The sequence below is a fragment of the Taudactylus pleione genome, unplaced genomic scaffold, assembly GCF_031769625.1.
Source record: "Taudactylus pleione unplaced genomic scaffold, aTauple2 ptg000195l, whole genome shotgun sequence".
NCBI lineage: Eukaryota > Metazoa > Chordata > Amphibia > Anura > Myobatrachidae > Taudactylus > Taudactylus pleione.
Genome location: NW_028284597.1, coordinates 3807111 through 3828481, shown reverse-complemented (window position 1 = coordinate 3828481; position 21371 = coordinate 3807111). Strand labels below are relative to the sequence as shown.

The 21371-nt window shown below is 44.7% G+C and overlaps 1 protein-coding gene across 2 annotated transcripts in view; it reads left to right on the top strand.

Annotated features, from left to right (window-relative positions):
• Positions 1-21371, top strand: part of LOC148518949 (uncharacterized) — an 89010-nt gene that overhangs the window by 44929 nt on the left and 22710 nt on the right. For both annotated transcript variants that reach the window (XM_088476814.1, XM_088476815.1), the window contains exon 3: positions 11016-11225. In XM_088476814.1, coding sequence (XP_088332940.1) covers positions 11016-11225 — 210 coding nt within the window. The remainder of the gene's footprint in view (positions 1-11015; positions 11226-21371) is intronic.

The window sequence follows — 21371 nt, the reverse complement described above, 5'->3', positions numbered from 1 at the left end:
TGGCTATTAAAACTATTATATTTCGATAGGAGATCCACACTGCCTAATATAGAGAAAGGAGTTAAAACTTTCTATAAAAAATGGTCCTATTTTATAGACCAACTAGACAATCATACACAACATTCGATTTTAAAATTGTTTGAAGGTACCGAATGGTATGTAATAAGACAACTTATTAGCTCTTCTTAGGGATTACTGTGGTAGTGTATGCCGCAGTGATGCATTTTCTGGTCACATTAGCTTTTTTTCTTTTTTTTTGATTTCTGGAATGGTGATATTTTGCCTACTTTATATATCTCTTGTGTTTTATGTTTTATATTTTATTTGTCAAGATAGGATGCCCATATGGATACATGTGACAATTCATACACTCTTGATAAAAATTAAATGTACAATAGATAATAGGAATATGTGACTGTTCTTCTTCTTTTTCTTCTATTATTATTTTAATTCCTACTGTTATGCAAGGAAAAAAAGAAAATTATATATTATATTGTCTGTATAACTATGTCCTGTTCAACCATTAATAAAGAGATTTACAAAGAAAAAAAAAAAAAAAACACTTTATTACAGCATCACACCAAATCACAAACATCAAGCACAATGTGTCAAGTATACAGAAGAAAAATAGAAAAACACTTCCATGTTTATAATCATATACAGTAATATACATAAATGTAGTCATTCACATGACTAAATCGCCCAATACAGCTGTCACAATAGCAAGTACATATTGAGTACAGTATCATTTCCAGGCCCATATCCCAATAGCGCCCTTGTTGGAGACAGGAGGAGTCAATTATCCAAAAGGAATAAAGAATTATCAAGAAGCTAACTATCCAATATTATAGGGGAATGATCCAGCAACAATCTGGTTTCGTACCATTCGTATTTCTAAGGGAATGTCTAATCTGACCCTGAAAATCTATTTGGGAGGATAGCAATATAAGTTTCCCAGGACTTAAAATATTTTTAAACTAATTTCCCTTTATCTAAGGTCGTCTCCAGCCAGTCCATTTGAAAAATGTGGTGTAGTTTCCCTTTAAAGAGGTTCAGAGAAGGTGGGAGGGGAAGAATCCATGCTTGCAAGACAGATTTGTGGGCTGCGGCAGTAGCTTTCTACAACCTCTGGTTTTCAGGAATAATTTCAAAGATCGCCCATTCCGCAGTGGACGGTAAATCATTCACTAAATGTTCCATTGAATAATTCTGAACATATAGCCAGAATCGTCTTATCAAAGGGCATGCCCAAAAGCAATGAAAAAGATCTGCTTCTGGTATACGGCAACTACGACACTCATGGGAAGCAGACATACCTGCCAGGTATGGCCTATGGGGCGAAACATGCTCTATGAAATATACTTGAGAACATTTCTTGGTATTGTATTGAGGGAAGCAAACGGCATGAATAAATCAAGTTTTTAAGTAATATAGGGCAACTAAGTGATGGGAAGCCTGTTAGCCATTGTTGTGCTTCCGACTGAGTAACAGAGTGGTCCATCGGAGATCGCAAAAAAGAATAATGTGTGGATATCGCTTTGTTGGTGGCAAGTGGAGACCCCAACAAGCAATCTAGAGTATTTGACCAATCTAGTTCTGAAAAAACCCCAATTACTAAGTTGGCGTGATGTTGCATGTGGAAATATGCCAATGGAAAGATTTGTTTGGCCTCTGCAAACAGTCTTAGCTTTTTAGTAGAGGGGTCCACCACACCTCTGATGTTTGTAAGCCCCTCCCATAAAATTTAGAAGGGGGAGTCCGTCTCCCATGTTGGAATGCATGGTTACCCAGAAAGTTCAAGAATAAAGACCTATGTGCATTTAAACTCAAAGTGGCTTTACGTGTCAATATATGCCATAAGCGATACACTGACCAGAGCAAAGGATTCTCCTTGACCTCCTGGTCAATCTCAGCTTTGAATCTATGGAGGAAAGTGATCAAATTTCCCTCTGAAAGAAACTGATTCTCTAAGGTATTTGCATAATTGTGCAAATATCTTAGCACTGCAACATAATTATATGGTTGAATCGGCAGAAAATGAATGCTGCCGTTTACTGTAGGTTGCTGAGGCAGAACCTCCCCTGTCATACTGAGATTTCATATAAAAATGATTAGAATAATACAAAGAAGATATTTAGGGGGACTTGTACTAAGCATCACTATCACGATGTGGTACATCCCCCCTGACTTCGCGTACATACCGCGGTTAATTACTGCGGTATGTACAAAAGATTTTGCAAAGGACAGCTCTCTCGATAAGAGCTGGCCTTTACGATGCTGCCGGGCAGAGGGACTTCTGGGTTGAACACCCAGAAGTCCTTCTGTGCATGCGCAGAAGGACGCGGGCTGCGGGGGCTCATGGGAGGGATCCGATCAGATCCCTCCCAGCCACGAGCGTCGCGTTAAGAAGCCCATAGGCTTCTATTGGGTAACACCACCTGAAGGTGGCGTCACCTAGCGACGCAAAGCAGCAGAATGCATCGCGTTCTGCTGCTTAGTACATATGGGGAATGCGGTAAAACCCCCGAAAACTGCATTTTCGGGGGTTTTACCACATTTTCGCCGTTAGTACGTCTCCCCGTTATAACTTATAAACATCTTCTTTGTTTATTGTAATCATTTTTAGAGTTAACACTAACCAGCTTTGTGGAGCTCCATGGGACTGCAGAGAGACGAGAGATGAGGCAACAACAGCTCAGCCTCACTGCTTGCAGAGATGGAGGTGGGGCCACACCACAGGCAGTATGATGCACAGTAAGAGAGCTAATAGAGTCATGCCTCTGAGTATGGGGGTGTGTACCTTGAGCACTAATGGATACCTTGGATGTGTCATATGACCAGGAAGTGCACTGCAGTGTTCAGAGATCGGAGCTCGGTCAGCAGCAGCACAAGAAGACACAGTGATGCAGGCAGGAGATTCAATGGACACTGAAGCTTAGTGTAGTGAAGGGAGAGTTACAGTGAGTAGGGGTGAGAGAGGCTCCCAGCGCTCAGACCCATCTCCATGTGTGCCTCCCCAGTCATTGACCTCACCGCACGTCACTGCTATATGCCAGAGACGTGCAGTGAATTAAATGGCTGGAGAGGCACTGGCTAGTATCAGTGCCAGATTTACACAAACATATATGAACCCGAGGGTTCATGTGGGCATTATACAAAGGTGCAGCAGTATTTAGTGCTGAAAATGTGGTGTTTTTTGATTAGGGATGTGTGGAAAAGGTAGAGAGGGGAGGCAGTGCCTAACATGCCATACATATTTTATAGATATTTAGAATATTTTCTTTACATTTTTCTTAGAATTTTTATACTCAAAACTCTGGAGTATACCTGTGTATGACAGGAGAGGCCCTGCCTCACCTTACTGCACATCACTGCTATTCACGGCCAGTGGCGACCCTCCACGCGGGAGGGAGGGATGCTGTTTGCACGGCGCAGCCACGCACTTGCGAAAAGGAGGTGTGGCCACACAGGAAGGGGGTGTGGCCTCATGGCTAAACCCCGTGCGGTCCCGTTATTACTGGGGGGCAGGGGGGATGCCGAAGGTGTGGACTGCCCTGTTTTCAGTGGCGGCTGGCTTCCTCACTGTGTCAAGAGCCGAGTGCTGCACTTACTTATACAGTGCAGCACCCGGCTCCTGTCACTGAAGGAGAGTTATGTCATCAGTAATCCGCTGTGCAACTGGGTGACTGCTGTCGTACTTGCTCCCCCTTGCAAAGGATTGTTTGACAGTCAATTGTTTTGTTAAAGTACAAGTAGTCTTCCTCCTGGTCCCCTTCTGGGATGAAGATCCACTCACAGCAACAGCAACAGCAGCAGCAGCAGCAACAGGCATAGCAGTCAAGGATCCTTCTCAGGAATCACGGATAGGAGATGAGTTTAGTCATTCGTCTTTGGAAATTGGATGAAGGACTACTTCCAATGAAGATTGAAGATGTTGATGATGCAGGTGTTGGTGGTGGAGATTGCAGGCGCTTGGATGTAACAGAGAGGAGGGAGCAGTGACAGTGGACTGCTTGTTGTTACATTTGTTAGCTAAACTGTCTACATTTTGTAAACACTTTTGATGAATGCGCTGCAAGTGAAGTGACGCAAGAGGGAGGAGGTTCCAAGATGGTTAAGGTCCTTACCTCTACTCACTCTTGCTTTGCAAAGGGTACAGATAGCTTGACAGTTGTTGTCCGGATTTGGGTGGAAATAATTCCACATGCACAAACAACATCCTCCTCGGCATCAACATCCTCATCAGCAACATCCTCATCATCTTTATTAGCGACAGTGCCAATTACTACAGGAATATCATCCTCATCCTCCTGGTGCAATTCCACAGAAGCATCCTCGATTTCTATGTTGGCAATATGTTGACTGCCCTTCCCCACATTTATAGAGGGCACAAAAATGTTGGAAGGAGGATCCTCTTTAAGTACACTATTTGAAAGGTCAGGCTCACGCATGGCAACCTCGGACACACTTGGACTCTCCTCGAGAATTTGTGATTTTTCGGAGCACACAGTTGGTTCCGGTGTCTTACTCGTCTTAACAATTTAATTATTTTTTATAAGTCTACTACAAGCAGAAGGGCTTAAATCATCACAACTAGAACCATCAGTCATAAATAAAGGCCAAGGCCTTATCCTTTCCTAGCCACTTTGTGTAGTGAATGGCATATTGGCAATTTTTTGTTTCTCTAAAGCTAACTTAGCTTTAGATTTTTTTTTCTTTAACAGGGTAAAATTTTAACATGGCCTAACTTATGCCCTGGTGCATCGGCCTTCATAGATGGTGATGACGGCCTTGCATTGTCATCATGACTGGTATGTGGATCCTGCTGTCATGTGACTGTCCTCCATACTCACTGCGGTCTTGCAGCAGTGTCACCAAGCAATTATAGTGCAGCTACATTGTTGATAAGAACCCCTTGATAAACGACAGAGGCAGCACCCCTGTGCAGCTACGTTGTTGATAAGTGCGGCTAACGCACACACACACACAGAAAAAAAACACTTATTAATGGAGGAGAGCACCCCTGAACAAGGCAGCAGCCCCTTGATTAACAACACAGGCAGCACGCTTGGCTAACACGCACACACACAGAAAAAAAAACCTCTTTTTACATTTTTTGTTTTTTCACACTGGGGGTGAAGAGCAACCCTGATGGACAGAGCACTCCCTGGACAACACAACAGCACCCCTTTATGGACTGCAGTGACACATGAGCCACTGAAGCCCCCCTCTTCTGTCTGCAGCACAGCTCCTATAGAGAGCAACACAGCCCTTATGGACAACAGCACATCACAGTCCAGACAGCCCCTATGACAACAGCAGCCAGCCCCTATGACAACAGCAACAGCACAGCCGCTATGGACAACAACAGCACAGCCCCTCCCTAGCTTCCTCTTCACTCTCCACAGCCGGAATGAAAATGGCGGCAAGCACGGGGACCTTTATAGGATCCAAAGCCCCGCGAGAATCCAACAGCGGGAGGATGACGTTTTGCCTCGTTTTGAGATCCAAGCCTGGTGGGAAAACCTGAATCGAACTCAGTTCTCGCCCCAGATCCAGGCCTGCCAAGAGCTGCGGCAGGCCCGGGTAACAGGGGGCGTGGCCTAATAGAGGGAGGCGTGGCCACGCCCCCTTTTTAAAAAAATCAGCGCCGCTCGCTGGCGAGGGGGGCGCTCTGAGCCCCCTCAGCCCGGCACAAAGCCAGGGGGGGCGCGATCAGTGTGATCGCTCCCCCTAAAGGCATAGGAGACTGTTGTGGCTGCTGCTCAGCAGCCACTAGCAGTCTCCCACTGCAGCTCAGCACACGCTGTGTGCTGGTCTGCTGTGAGGGAGGGGGGACAGTGTCGGACCCAGGCCCCCGCCAGGCCCCTCAGGAAGCCCGGGCTCCATGCATATAGTTGCACCACACACAATTTTTTCCATCCACAGCTGAAACCATCATCATCTGTATCACCACTTGCACCTAACCCATGCTGGGCGCAAGAGATCCGCCAGAAATAGGTGTTCCTTCATTATATACGTATGCCTAAGAATAGCACGGAACTCCGACTAAACGCCAAAAAATTGGGGAGGCGGCGGGGTAGTTTGAGGTACAGACCGAACAATCCCTAACTGCAGAGAGCACAGCCTGTACTGACCAAACACTCTGTCTGCCAGCCTGGATCGAGATGGAGGCGGGGGCGACTCTGTGCAGTACTCTGTATTCCGGCCGGCGCTGGGTGCTAGGCAGTGTAAGAAGAGTGCCGGATGGAACACTTAGTTGACACCCAGAAATGCTCATTTCACAGACAGGGATAATTGCATGCACATGGAGGCTCTGGCCCTGATTCAGAGCCGGACGCTCTGACAGAGCGCTCGCTCTGAATCAGGGCCATCCCTCTTACTTTTCGGAGCGGCCTCCTGGCCACTCGAATAGCTGTGATACAAAGAACAACAACACTTGTCACAATTCAAAGCCAAGGGACTCTTACTCCTGCGTGAATCATGTCCGCTAGTTAAGGAACCCCTGCAATTGGCTGTGGTATCTATACACTGCTGGATATTTATTAATTCTTGCTAAGTAACTGTTTATATCCCATGAAAAATATAGGATAGTGGGGCATACTAATTTCCAATTATTTTAACTGACTACCATTGCACTTGTTATTGTGTTGTCTATTGCTGCTATATCTACCATACACAAATTGTAATATTATTTTTTATAGAATTGTATTAAATTAATTTTAGACACTACAACCACTCCATCTCTAATTGATTATTAATTAAGTAGTAGCGCTGTTTTTCTCTTTTTACATATATATGCTAATCACTTTGCCAGGCAGAGCTCTCCCATTCCCACTATTGGCTTCCGCTATTGGGTACTTACTTACCAATTGCAAATTTTTACATATGTTTTACAAGCTTTATATACTGTAGGGTATGCTACTGAAACACAAAAATGGGTCTGACATAGAAACTATGATAACAATGTGGATGTGTTCCATGTTTGGAAAGTATCTTTTTCTTATTTTTTACTATTTATTGCGCCGTTATATTTTTAACAACCATTTTTTAAATGGCAGTGGGCAAGAATCCTAACCAAGAGCTTTCAGTGCGGATGTTGGTGTGTGTGATTTGTGGCGGAGGACTGTAATATTGTTATATTATGGTAACACTTGTACGTCATCAGATGTTGCAATGGCGTGACGGATATCATGGTAACGCTATATCTGTGTATCTCTTTATGCAGACTGATTGTTTTGGGTTAAGACATTACAATGTACTCTTACACCTATGAATATAATTTTGGGCCTGTGAATTGCAGAACCCACTGTTATTTTGCTGTCTCATGTTTACTAAGACCACTGCTTTCCAAACTAAATAAAATTACCATTACCATGACCCATCATATACACGTCTGATATGTAACAGGTAGCACCTATCCTTGTGTATCAATGCCTATTTCTCTATATAGTGTAAGCTTGTGAGCAGGGCCCTCCTACCTCTATGTCTGTTTGTTATTACCCAGTCTTGTTCTATTACTGTTTGTTCCCAATTGCAAAGTGCAATGGAATAGGCTGTTAAATAAATAATAATAAAGAAAACTCTGCAGCTACTCATGCAATACTATAATCCATAACTGCAATGAGATGCAGACGTTTTTACTGAAGCTATCTGCAAAGATAATAACAGTCTTGTGTGCAAGCAAAGAACGTCATTTGCAGCATAAAGCGTGGTAAACAACCATTAAATTAATGACATCCTGCCTTTGTGAATAAAGAACTTTTGTTGAAAAAAAAGGGGGGTGACCATTGTTTAATTTTTTTTTTTTTCGTCAAAGCTTTATCTAAGTGTGATCCACGGCTGAATGGATTAAATATATCTGTGTAATCTGCGAGTGAGCAGGGTATGTACGTCAGACATATGCTGTGCTTCCATGGTATCTGTATAACTGTAAAGTGTTACTGAGATTACTTTTTTTTTTTCAGTTGCAGAAACCTTTACCCTATAATTTGTGTTGAAATGATCCACTCTCTTTAAAATTGATCTTTGATCTGTGTATTAAGGAAATGTAAAAACAGGATTTCTATACATTGGGGAGAATTTACGAAGCAGCGGATTCAGTAAGCCGCTGCTTCCCGGCGGGTTGCGGGTACATATTTAAAATGGCTCCCACAGTCAGTGTAAAGCCAACGTGCTTAACACTGACTCCCTATGCCGTTTAAAATACTCACTTGCAACCCGCCTGGAAGCAGCGGCTTACTGAAGCCGCTGCTTCGCAAATTCTCCCCTGTGAGTTTATTAGAGGACACTGGAATATGTTGGGGTATAATGGGTGAATAGGAGCGTGGACACTTTAAACCGGAAAGATGTTCTCCCTCTATAACCCAATGCCTGCTGTAAGCGATTCAGTGATGTTTAGCAAAGCCCCACAGGATAGGATGCAGAGAAAGGAGAGGATGCAGAAGAAGGAGAGTACCAGCACCAGTTATAGCTTCTGCTTTGCTACAAGGTGAACCTGCATTCCTGTGTCCTGTTTACAGCTGCTGACTCAGTTTTTCATTGGATACCCTCTCCTGTCCTGAGTATGGGGCCTATTCATCATCACTCAATTTTTACAAAAGCAGGTGAAAATGAACATTTTCACCTGAAGTTGTAAAAGATTAAGTTATCGGGCCATTCATCAAGAAGGTAAAGCAGGAGATATCACAGATCTCTCCTACTTACCTTCCTCTGGCGGAATGGCCCACTGTCCCCATACACTAGTATCACAGATCTCTCCTACTTACCTTCCTCTGACGGAATGGCCCGCTGCCCCATACACTAGTATCACAGATAGCTCCTACTTACCCTCCTCTGGCGGAATGGCCCACTGTCTCCATACACTAGTATCACAGATATCTCCTACTAAACCTTCCTCTTGCGGAATGGCCCGCTGTCCCCATACACTAGTATCACAGATATCTCCTACTTACCTTCCTCTCGCGGAATGGCCCGCTGTCCCCATACACTAGTATCACAGATATCTCCTACTTATCTTCCACTCGCGGAATGGCCCGCTGTCCCCATACACTAGTATGGGGACAGAATTCAACAAGCTCCGAAAATACATTATTTTCGGAGCTTGAGTGCGGTAGCATTCACCATCTTCAGATGGCGAGTGCTCCCGCTAGTGGATCGCAACCTATTCCTTCCCTATGGGATGGAGGTCCAGGTTGCCAAGAGGGATCCATTCAGATGCCTCCACCCCTGTCTGGTTCCTTCCGCCGGACGTCGGGGTTCTTGTGCGCATGCGTGACCTGTAGGTCACGCATGCGCACTACCGTCAATGCTCCGTAAGGATCAGTGAAAAGATTCACTGCTCCGAAAAGGTGCAGGAAAGCCGCTTGCGGGGACAGCTGATTTTGCATCAGCTGTCACCGCGCCGGAGCAATGTTGAATTGCTTCAGATTCAGTGGCGAGTTAGAATGTTAATTATTGGGGTCCGTTCAGACCTCGATAATTAACACCATGAATAGGCCCCTTTGTCTTGATTTTGGTTTATATTTTGTCTGCTGCCAGCCCTGACCCAGATTGTATACTCTAGTCTGTATAGTGTGCATACTGCCAGTCCTGACCCTGGACTGTATACTCAATATAGCTTGTCTACTGCCAGCCCTGACCCCATATTGTATACTTACTGTAACTTGGTTGTCACCAGCCATGAACCATTATTGTTTATTAATAAAGTTTGTCTGCAGCTAACCCAGAAATTTACTTGTACAGTTTATCTGCCAGCCCAAGCCCCCAATGCAAATATTATACTATCTGTCTGCTACCAGTTCTGTTGCTTACAAGCTCCTACTTGGCAATCTTGGCTATAGCCATCTGCCAGTGGCTATCCAGTTCCTGTTTCATCTAGTAATAATATCTAGTACTTCTGTTTATTATCCTGTCCATCGCTAAACTTTGGTAATACCTTGAGTTTGGAGTGATATGCCTTTACTACCTGGAGTTGAACACCTGTGGTGCATCTGAGTATAGGTAAGTGTGTTCAGCTTTAAGGGAAAGACAGCTTTCTATAGGTGAAGACTTCATAAAGTTGTTTTTAAAGGTCTAACTAGCTCTCTACTAGTATTGTCCAAACAACACTAAAATATGTTGGTGACATTCCAGAGCTGCCTCTAAGGGTGGGTACCCTGGTTTCATGAATCTCATTGAGGTTGGAGGGGGAGGAGGGCAAATAGGGGGATCTGTAATCAATGAAGGGGAGGTGGCATCACCTAGGGAGCTATATTGAGGAGGGGGATTAGTTATACTACTGGGGAAAACAGGAATTAGTCACAGAAAGAATATCTGGAAGTATTAACATTACAAGGGGAGGTGTGTCAATAGTTAAAGGGAATTCTATAAAAACTATAAAAAAAAGATCAAGTATTGGTGTGTAATGCAGAAAAGACTTTCTAAACACCGCCACACGGTGGCGCCAGACATCCACTGGGGGGGGGGGGGGGGGTGAAGGGGTGCTGTGACATGCACTTGCTCCGAGTGCCATGACTCCAGGTAAATGGTTATAGTGGTTAGATTAACACTTAAAAAAAGCCTTTATGCTTTCAGCATTTTAAATATCTACTCCCATTTCACAACTAAAAATTACAACCCCAAAACATTTTGTGTTTTTTTTTTATTCTTTTTTCTCTTTTCCATTGTTTATTCATTGAAATATGTTCAGCTCGTTGAGGTAGAGTTGTTTTTTCCTTTTGTTGTATTATGTTGCTACTACAATAATCTTTATATTAGTTTATCACAGGAAATTAAACATCTGCAAATATAATTAGAAACATTATTCTCTGCTGATAACTATTCAAATAGAAAGCATAATTACTTACTGAAACATCGCTATGGCAACGCTCAGAATCAGTAATTATGTACTTGTTTTATTATAATTGGACAAAATTAGGCTGATGTTTGGATTAGGGGAAATAGTTATCTCACTTTGATTTATCAGACCTGGAAATGTTCAGCTCATTAATAGTTGTTTTTCTCCACGTACCCAGGTACCAACTCCTGAGATCCGAGCGCACAATTTATACTTTGATCTATCAGCCTACGGAATTGATGTCGCCAGCAGTGGTAAAGACACATCGGGCAAGCCTGGATTTCACCTGAAAATCTACGGGACATTTCGGAATCGATATATGGCTTTAGCATGTAGAGCTTCAGATGCCAAAGTTGTCCGATTTCTGAGATATACTCCCAATTCTTCAGTAAGTACAATTTGGCTCATGTTGCTCAATGTAAAAAAACTGAAGTTGACTCAGGATTTAATGTATAGGAAGCTTATAACAAAACCTTGAAGACATATTAGAACCACCCGACAGTATATTGTACTAGATTACAGCTCATGCAGTTCTTTGTACTTCAAGGCAGCCTGTAACCTTGAATTACTATTATTCATTATTCTATATTTATCAGGGAAACTATTGTAATTAACTCAACTACTCAACCGCATATCTGTAACAATACACTGTACAGAAAAATGTATTAACGTAACTTGTACATCTCCTGCTTTGCTGGCGTCCTCCCCATATTACAGGGGGCAGCATCAATATAAGGAGATGTAGTTGTTGTGGTTCCTCTACCGCTGGATCAAACATTCGTGGTGCTGCTACTGATCAGAGGCGGATTAAGACAGGAGGGGGCCCATGTGCAATCTACATGCCCCCATCACCCCTTTCCAGCTCATTCTCTGAGTAGCATCTGGCACTGTGCCAGAATCTACTTTGCATGCATAGATCTCTAGGAGCTTGGCCCCCATTTTCCTTGTGATTACTCTACAGCGAGTGCACAAATCTGCACCATTTCCCATTGATTTCTATGGTGTCAGAGGACAAATAAGTATAATCAATGAATGCAGGGTGTGCAGTGAGGGCCCCCACAAACCCTGCACCCATGGTAGATACACCCTTGCTACTGATCATCAGCACAGATCTTTGCGGTGCAAAAGAAAAGTTTTAAATAAATAAATGACTCAAGCTAGGAACAGCCCAGTTACTTAACCAGTGGTGTTGGTTAATTGAGAGATAGCAGGTACAGTTGTACTCACTGTTACATGCACACTGGTAATTATTATTATTATCTTTTATTTATATGGCACCACAAGTGTTTAGCAGCGCCTTACATAGTACATAAAACAAGTAAGTGAACAAGAAACAAGTAACTTACAGTACATTACAGTGCAGGACAAGGACATGATTTATATATGAGGGTTGTTCATAAAGTAATGCCTAAATGCTCAGAACTCAAATTTTATTATAGATATAGATTTTAAAATTTGCAGTAAAATACTTTGAAGTCTTAGTAACAGAATGACTCTACTCAAAAAATTAATCATCTGCCCTCAAACATTTTCTCAACCTCTCAACCCAAGCTGTGAATCCACTTTGGAAAAATTCCATTGGTTGGTGTTTGACCCAGGAACGTATGGCGTTTTTAACAACCTCTATGTCTTCAAAATGTTGACCACGGTAACAGTTTTTGAGAGGGCCAAACAGATGAAAGTCAGAAGGGGCCAAATCAGGACTGTATGGTGGAATTGGCATTATTGCCCACCTCATTTTGTCAATGGCCGCAGATGTTGCCATCAGGGCCGGCGCTAGGCTGTGCTGCGCCCAGCGCCGTCCTGTGTTGCTGCCCCTTCCCTCCTCCGCTCCCTCCCACTGAGCTTAAATATATCCTATAGCGCTGGGAGGGAGGTGGACGTTTCCTGCGCCCTCCAGAAACAGTAGCACTCCGGGCGATGGATCGGCTTGCCCGTGCCTGGAGCCGCTACTGGTTGCTAACGAAGTGTGAGGTCTGGCATTGTTGTGGTGTAAGATGACATTTTAAAGTCGAATTGTTGACTTTTTTTGTGGATGGCTTCTTTCAGCTTCTTAAGTGTAATAATGTATCGATCACTGTTGATTGATTGGTTTTGTTCCAAGTAATCGATGAGAATAACACCTCAGCAATCCCAGAAGAATGTGGCCATGACTTTGTTTACGGATCGCTGTGGTTTAAACTTTTTTGGCCTAGGTGAATTTAGGTGTTTCCATTGCTTTGATTGGGCCTTTGTTTCTGGGTCATAAAGGAATACCCAGGTCTCATCTCCTGTAATGACATTTTCCAAAACCGTCTCAGGGTTGGCTTCAAGGTTGGTCAAAAGGTCATTGCACACTTCCAAACTCTCTTGGCCTTATGATCCCTGGTTAATTGCTTTGGAACCCATTTAGCACACACTTTACGATATCCCAAATCATTGATTAGTGTTTCTACAGTGCCGTGGCTACATTCAAGTTCATCACTGATATCTCTGATGGTCACACAATGGTCTTTCTGAATCATGGCATTGACTTTGTGTCGGTTCTCTGCTGTCACTGCAGTTGATGATCTGCCACCACAAGGTTTGTCGCACACAGATGATTCTCCCAATTGAAAATGCTTCATCCACCTTCTGACATTGCTATAGTCAATTGTACGCTCACCATACACTTTTTTCAGTCTTCTGTGGATTTCTGTAGCACTGCAGCCTTTTTTTTTCCAGAAATTCAATGACGGCTCTTTGTTTCATCTTGGATTCCATGGTATTTCTTGGACTACCTAAACAAAAATACAAATATAGTTAGCAGACATATTAAACTACAATCTGACAAAGTTTCAAATAAATGTTGCATATTATTTCATAGTTATGAGCATTTAGGCATTACTATTTGAACAACCCTCCTACATTGCTGCAATAGCGATTAAAGCACTCACAATAAGCAGCAGCACGGAGTTGGCAGTCAAGTGTTAGGTGCCCTTATGGGGAGTAAGGAGTAGAAGAAAATGTAAAAAGAAGCACATGAGGGAAGAGGGCCCTGCTCGTGAGAGCTTACATTATAAAGGGAGGGGCAGACAGACAGGCGTGACACAGAAGGGGAAGATAGGGAGGAAAGAACATGAAGTGGGCTAGGATGAGAGCTGGAAGGCCTTGATGAAGTAGTGGGTTTTAAGAGCCCATTTGAAGATTTGTAGATAGGTGGAGAGTCTGAAAGGGTAGGGAGAGCGTTCCAAAGGTAGGGAGTGGCACAGGCAAAATCTTGGATGTGGGAGTGGGAAGAAGTAATCAGTTGGCAAGAAAGGCATTTGTTGAGCGAAGTGGGTGGGCGGGAGTGTGAAGGGAGAGAAGGTCAGAAATGTATGTGGGAGAGGATTTGGTGAGGGCTTTGTAGGCGAGTGTAAGAACCTTGAATTGGCATCTGAAGGGGAAGGGCAGCCAGTGTAGGGCTTGAAGGAGAGGGGAAGCAGATGTAGAACATCTGGAGAGGAAGATGAGCCGAGCAGCAGCAATGAGAACCGATTGTAGTGGAGAGAGTGGAGAGAGGTGAGAGACTGGGAGGCCAGCTAGGAGAAGGTTACAGTAGTCCAATCTGGAGATGACCAGCGAGTGGATGAGGGTTTTAGTGGCGTCCTGGAGAGATTTTTTATGTGGAATGGAAGGACTGTGAGAGGTGCTGAATGTGTGGTTTAAAGGAGAGGGAAGAGTCTAGGATAACTCCAAGACAGCGCACTTTGGGGCTAGAGGAGATAGTTGTGCTATCAATAGATACTGAAATTGTGGGAAGTGAGGTAGTGGAGAAGGGTGGGTAGATGATCAGCTCAGTCTTAGACATGTTAAATTTAAGAAAGTGCTGGGACATCCATGAAGAGACAGCAGAGAGACAGTTGGAGATACGGGTGAGGAGCGGGAATGAGAGCTCATCTGTGGAAAGGTAAATTTGAGTATCATCAGCATAGAGATGATATTGGAGGTCAAAAGAGTTTATGAGTTCACCTAAAGAGGAGGTATATAGGGAGAACAGGAGAGGTCCAAGAACAGAACCTTGAGGAACTCCTACTGTTAGTGGAAATGGGGGGGAAGAGGAGTCATGAGAGGAGATAGAGAAGAAACGATCAGAGAGGTAGGAGGACAGCCAGGAGAGGGCAGTGCCACATAGACCAAGAGAGTGAAGGATTTCTAATAGAGCCGGAAGCTCTCCCACTGACATCACTGGTGATGTCAGCGGGGCCGCCCCCAAATGGCAGGCGTTTCCGTTTGGCTAGCCACCCCCCCTGCCCACCTACCAAACGAGGCGAGCTGTCAATCACCATTGACAGCTCATCCCCTTTGGTGCAAGACCCGGAGTGACGGAGCACCCATCGCTAGCCAGGTCTCGAACATGCGCACGACGTGCGCATGCCCAGTGGGCAAACATCGACCCAGTTGCGAGCGCTCAGCGCTTGCGACCAGGTCTGAATCAGGCCCTTAGAGTTTTCTCCTTCTGTTTAGCTTCGGTTTAACGCAGGTATAACGCTACAGTTTTGCACTAAAAAAAGACTGCACTTTAGAAACTGCACCATCCAGCCAGCTAGCCAGCTATTCAGCCTATATACTGACACTTATACAGAGATGCAGGCAAGTGTGGACACTAATTAATGAAAACCCCCCCCATTGGCCATCCAAAAGACAGCTAGCAATAAAAATGGCTTAAGTAAAAAAGCGACACTTACCAAACATCTAGGGCTAGAAATAAATCAAGCACTCACTTTGGTCAATAGGCTGGAGAGAATCCTTATAACAAATTAACTATTACAAATCATAAGGCATTAGGAACAATAGCATAAGGATTCAGTAAAGAAAAAGCTAGTTACCTATAAGTCTAATTAATAAAGCAGGCACAGGAGGTAGAATACTCTGCAGTCAAATTCATACCCCTTTTACACAGGAGCTAAAACCCGGGTTTTTACAGGGTTAACCCAGGTAGCTCCTTGGTGTAAAAGGGGAGAGGGTTGGATCGCCGGGTCGAGTGACTAACTAGCAGGGTTTAACACGGGAGTAACCCATGAAACCCTGCAGTGTGAACGGCGCGCTCTGGGTCACGATGACCTGGAGCGTGCCGCAAGCCAGCCGATTGGTCCAGCTTCAGTGGCACTTGGAGATGATGTCATCTCCAAGCGTCCACTTCAATACCTGAAAAGCCGGGTCTGGTGTGAACGGCGCCGACTCGGGAATGTCTTGGGTCGGCGCCGGCTAAATTCTGGGTCTGATCCGGAGTTGGAACCCTGTTCCAACTCCGGGGCAGACCCGGAATTTAGGTGTAAAAGTGGTATCAGTCACCTATAAGTCTAATTAATAAAGCATGGTAATGGAACAGAGCATGAGCAGAACGGGGGGCTATATAGCTTACCAACTGGTGAAGGTGTGCAGCAAACGGGTAGCAGAGTAGGATACTGGAACAGCGTCAATAGCAGGTAATAACCTGGTCTCTCATATATGAGCTAAGTAGGAGACTACTGTCTCCCATCATGTCACTCTTCACAGCAAACACAAGATGGCCCCTGCCCAAGCTCAGTAGTGAGCTCAGTGGCCATCTTGGAACAGGACATGAAGCCTCCTTGTAGAGACAGGAAGCCTGGAGTCTGAGCAGTAGCACACTCCTCTTTCAGCAATTACCACCATTAGGCAACCAGTATTTTCTATTTAAGTATGTTTGTTCTCCTGACTTTACAGATGCTTTCTGCATTCCAGACACTTTAATTATAATTTGCATAATTGTACAGTGACAGTAAAGGTTTAATCAGTGTACATCTACTTTGAATTTAAACTGAACTTAAAATAAAATCATATTCTTAGTTGTACAGATACTTTCAGAAATCAGGCACCTTCACTCCTTCCAGTCCAAACAGGCAGGGAATATTAAATGGGTTATGTTCAATGGTATGCAGTCGGGAAGCTAGCGGACCTTATATAGCCCGACGCCCGGCATCCCGATCAAAGGGACGCCGGGTGCCGAGTGCGAATAGCCACGGGGGGGGGTTAGGTTTAGGGTTCCTGGGGGGGACTTAGAGTTAGGCACCCCTCGGGAGGTTAGGTTTAGGTAAGGGGAAGGGGGCTTAGGCACCCCCGGGAGGGGATTTAAGGTTAGGCACCCCCCCGGGGGACTTAGGTTTAGGTGGAGGGGAAGGCGGGATTCCAACCGCCGGGCATGGGTCCGACGGTAAATCATACCGATTCCATGTTCAATATCTCGCAGATAGGATTCCGCAGGCGCCAGAATCCAGACCTGTCAGACATCCGGCGCCAGCATCCCGACAGCTGGAATTCCTACGGTAAGTAGCAGGGTTAGGGGGAGGGTTAGGGTTAGGCACTAGGGGGGAGGGTTAGGTTTAGAGTACAGGGAGGGAGAGGTTAGGTTTAGGCACTAGGGGGGAGGTTAGGTTTAGGCACCGGAGAAGATTAGAGTTAGGGTAGGGAGAGGGTTAGGATACTGACGGTAGCCTAACCCTTCCGTCGTCTGTATTTTGAACGCCGGGATCCCAAATGTCGGCATCCTGTACCCATTCCATATTAAATTGACATTTAAAAAAAAAAAAAAAAATGAAGCCTCTATCTTACAGGTTCTCAAACTCGGTCCTCAGGACCCCAAACAGTGCATGTTTTCCAGGTCTCCTCACAGAATCACAAGTGATATAATTAGCTCCACCTGTGGATCTTCTAAAATGTGTCAGTGAGTAATGAATACACCTGTGCACCTGCTGGGTGACTTGGAAAAAGTGACCTGTGTGGGGTCCTGAGGACTGAGTTTGAGAACCAATGCTCTATCTAATGCTCTTCTCAGTCAGTAAAATACGAGTAGGCTACCAATATACACAGTTGAGTCACATTATTATGACCACCTCCTACATTTGACATCGGCAGCGTATAGCCCATGAAGTTAGTCAGGTGCTGTGCGCTGGCTTGGTGGGTATATAAGGTGTGCGATATGCCGTCTGCACACATATCACTCATTGCTGTCACGAATAAAAGGGGCAATTTATCAGAATTGCAAAAAGGGATGATTAATGGCTTCCGTACCAAGGGTGGCAGTATTTCTGAAACAGCGCAGTTTTGTGCTGCTGTGGTGAAGATGTATCGTGACTGGATAAATGGCACCATTGCGAATAACAGTCTTGGAAACTGCGGGGCACCACGTGCCATTGATGTGAGAGGTGAACGCCGGCTACGAAGGTGCTTGAGGGCTGGCCGAGACGCTACAGTGGAGCAGCTCACTGTCAAAATCGACCTGGGGGCCATCAGAAATGTGTCTAGAAAGACAGTTCAGCGAACCCTGCTGCGTATGGGGCTCTGAAGCAGATAGATGGTCACTGCACCTATGGTAACGAAGGTGCATCGGTGGAAATGGCTTCAATTTTCAAGCCTTTATCGAAATTGGACCTGCCTTTTCCGATGAGTCATGTTTTCTGTTTCATTGGACGGATGGATGTTGGTGGGTCAAACGAGAAACATTGGAGAACAAACACCCTGCACCCATTGCTGGAAGAACACAAGCTGGTGGTGGGAGCATCATGGTCTGGGGAATGTTTTCATGGCATTCTCTGGACCCACTCATCCATGTAGAAGGCACCCGCAACCAATTTGGTTATGACTCCATCCTTGCAGATTACGTACACCCATACATTGTCTTCCCTGAGGCGGATAGGATGTTCCAGCAAGACAATGTGACATGTCACACGGCTAGAAATGTCTGGCAGTGGTTGGACAAGCACGACCAAGACTTCCAAGTAATTCCCTGGCCCCCTAATTCCCCAGACTTGAACCCAATTGAGCATCTGTGAGACTGTATTGATTGTTGTGTTTGCTCTATGGATACTCCACCACACACCCTCCTGCAGCTGTGGGATGTACTGCAGTCAGCATGGCTCCAGATACCTGTGCCAACCTACCAGCACCTCACTGAGTCACTCCCAGCCCGTCTAGCTTCTGTCCATGCTGCACACGGCGGTTACTCTGGCTATTAGCTGATGGTAATAATAATGTGACTCGACTGTGTATTTTGTGTCAAATTAAGTCCCTATCAACTTTGTTATGAGCAGCCAAACTATTTCTTGATCACTGCAACTCAATCTGAACATCAGGCTGAAATGTTCTATCAATATACCATTCCTAATCTAAACTAAATTGACACCGCAGCACTGTCTTGTCACGTCTGTCCATGTTCCAAATACCTCTTAATCCAGCCATACGGCCATAAAATAGGCAGGAGCCTTTTCCAGTACACAAGTTTTATAAAGAGGAAACATAATCCAAATTACTGATATTCGGCCATCCATGCTGTAATAGCCCCACCCTATAACATACCCTATTGTTGAGTGTGACACGGGTAGACGCTGACAGCTTTGTCGGCACTAGGTTGTCAAATTAGTATAAAGGTATTTATCTTACAATATATGTGCAGATGAGCTGTAAGAACAGCCTCAACGCTACACAATACAGGCAACACAGGATAGCTCAGAGCTAAGTTACCCTCATCATTTTCTGAAATGCCACAAAAATTCAGCTACAACCAATCTGCTCAAAGGAGGAAAACAAACATGGCGTTTACTTATTCATACCAACCAATGAGATAGAGGAAAAACTATGTACACTGAGCACAGAGGCTAAGGGAAGCAGGTGTTACTAAGGACGTCATCTCTGCTTCCAGGTGCCTGGGCGGCTGAGAGGTCACGCAGACGCCGGAGGTCATGCAGGTAAGTGCTTGTAGGGAGCATGTGCCGACAAGAACCAGCAGACAGAAAGTATCTAAGATGTCACCCTCTTCGGCAGCTGCTTTATTAGTAAACAGAGAGGTAGCTCCCTCCTTCTTTGAGCTGAAGCAGGAGCTGCTGTCACACCACAGAAAGTGTACTAATAGTACATAGACCTGTATATTCCCTATCACATAGACATACATACACACACACGTGTTCATTTTTGTCAATCAACCTACCAGTATGTGTTTGGATTGGAGCCAGACTCTACTGTGCATGCGCGGGTCTCCGGGAAAATGGCGCCTGCGTGGTTTTCCCGGGGACACTAGTACTGCACATGCACAGGTCACTGGGAAAATGGCCACCGCCATTTTCCCAGTGGTTTTTGCTGCTCCTTTGCCTGTGCCTAGACTGCTTTTACCCTTGAAGTTGCTTGCTGTGTTATTTCACTTGTTTGGTGAGTTTCCGGCCTTGATTATTTTTCTGGATTTCAGTTCCCGTCCTCATTAATATCTCTTGAATGACCTCAAAGGTTCCAAGAAAAAAACAAGATCTGCGTCTGCTCTGTGCAACTGTCACGATAAACATGTTTGTGCAGTTAGTTTATAAATTGTACTTGATTTGCGAGTTGTGTTTGTGATTCCCCCCCTGTACTTGTTGCATGGAGAGTGTGATGTATTGCATCCTACCAGAAGATATTATCTGAGAGATGTAACTAGCGAAACATCTGCATGATCTACCACAGACTTATCAGCTTCACTCCTGGCTGTATTTTTACATATCTGGGAAGAAGAGATCGACATAGATAAAGCTCATCTTAAAATAATAAAATCATCTACAGTACTGTATGATATAACTTGAACAGGAGTTTTCTTTACCATAAATATCATTTAAGCTCTGATTAGTAATCCACTATGACAAATACATACTGTACAAATGGGATCGGTATGAAATGCCGCTCCTCCATTGAAGTCAATGGTGGGAACCGCAGAATAAACTTTAGTAACCTGCGGCTCCCACCATTGACTTCAATGGAGGAACCGTTCATTGGCTGAGAGAGGTGGGGGCTCACCTCTCTCAGCCAATGAACGCTCAGATACGGCTCTATAAAGACAGAAGCCGCGTCTGAGCATTTCATTCGGGAGATATCAACCATCCTGGTTGTTATCTGTTGCGTGGGTCGCGATTTTCAATTTTTTGTTTTCTAAGACCTTGGATGCCTACTTTGGACAAGGGGACCACTCCTAGTAATGTAGGTCAGTATGTGTGTGTGTGTATGTATGAAATAAAACTGTACTTTCACTGTGTGTGTGTTGTGTGTTTTTTTACACATTTCTTTACAGGTGAACAACAGGTAGCAGAGGGCCTTAATGCCCCGCATGCTGGTACTTGTGGTTCTCCAAGTACCAGCCAGCATGCGGGGGAACCTTGCTGGGACCTGTAGTTCCACTGTAAAGACAATGTTGTTAATTCAACTACATACACTATCATCCCGCCACCCACCGACTTGGGTGGTGGGGATAGCCCCGGGCTATCAGCTTAGGCTAGGGGTGCCCTGGAGAGGGGGACCCCTTTATTTGAGGTCACTGGCCTGGGCTGACTAGCGGTCAGGACTGATGCTGCGGCTGGGGGGCCCTGTGACAGGGCTCCCCTGGCTGTGGCATCAGCCCCCTGCTAGAAAGTGTCCTGTACTGGTTTTAGTTATAAGGGGACCCCTACGCAATTTTTCCCCCCTATAATTAAAACCAGGACTGGCCCTGCAGCCTGGTGCTGGTACCTAATTTACTGAGGAACCCTACACGTTTTGTTCCCCGTAATTTTAGGTACCA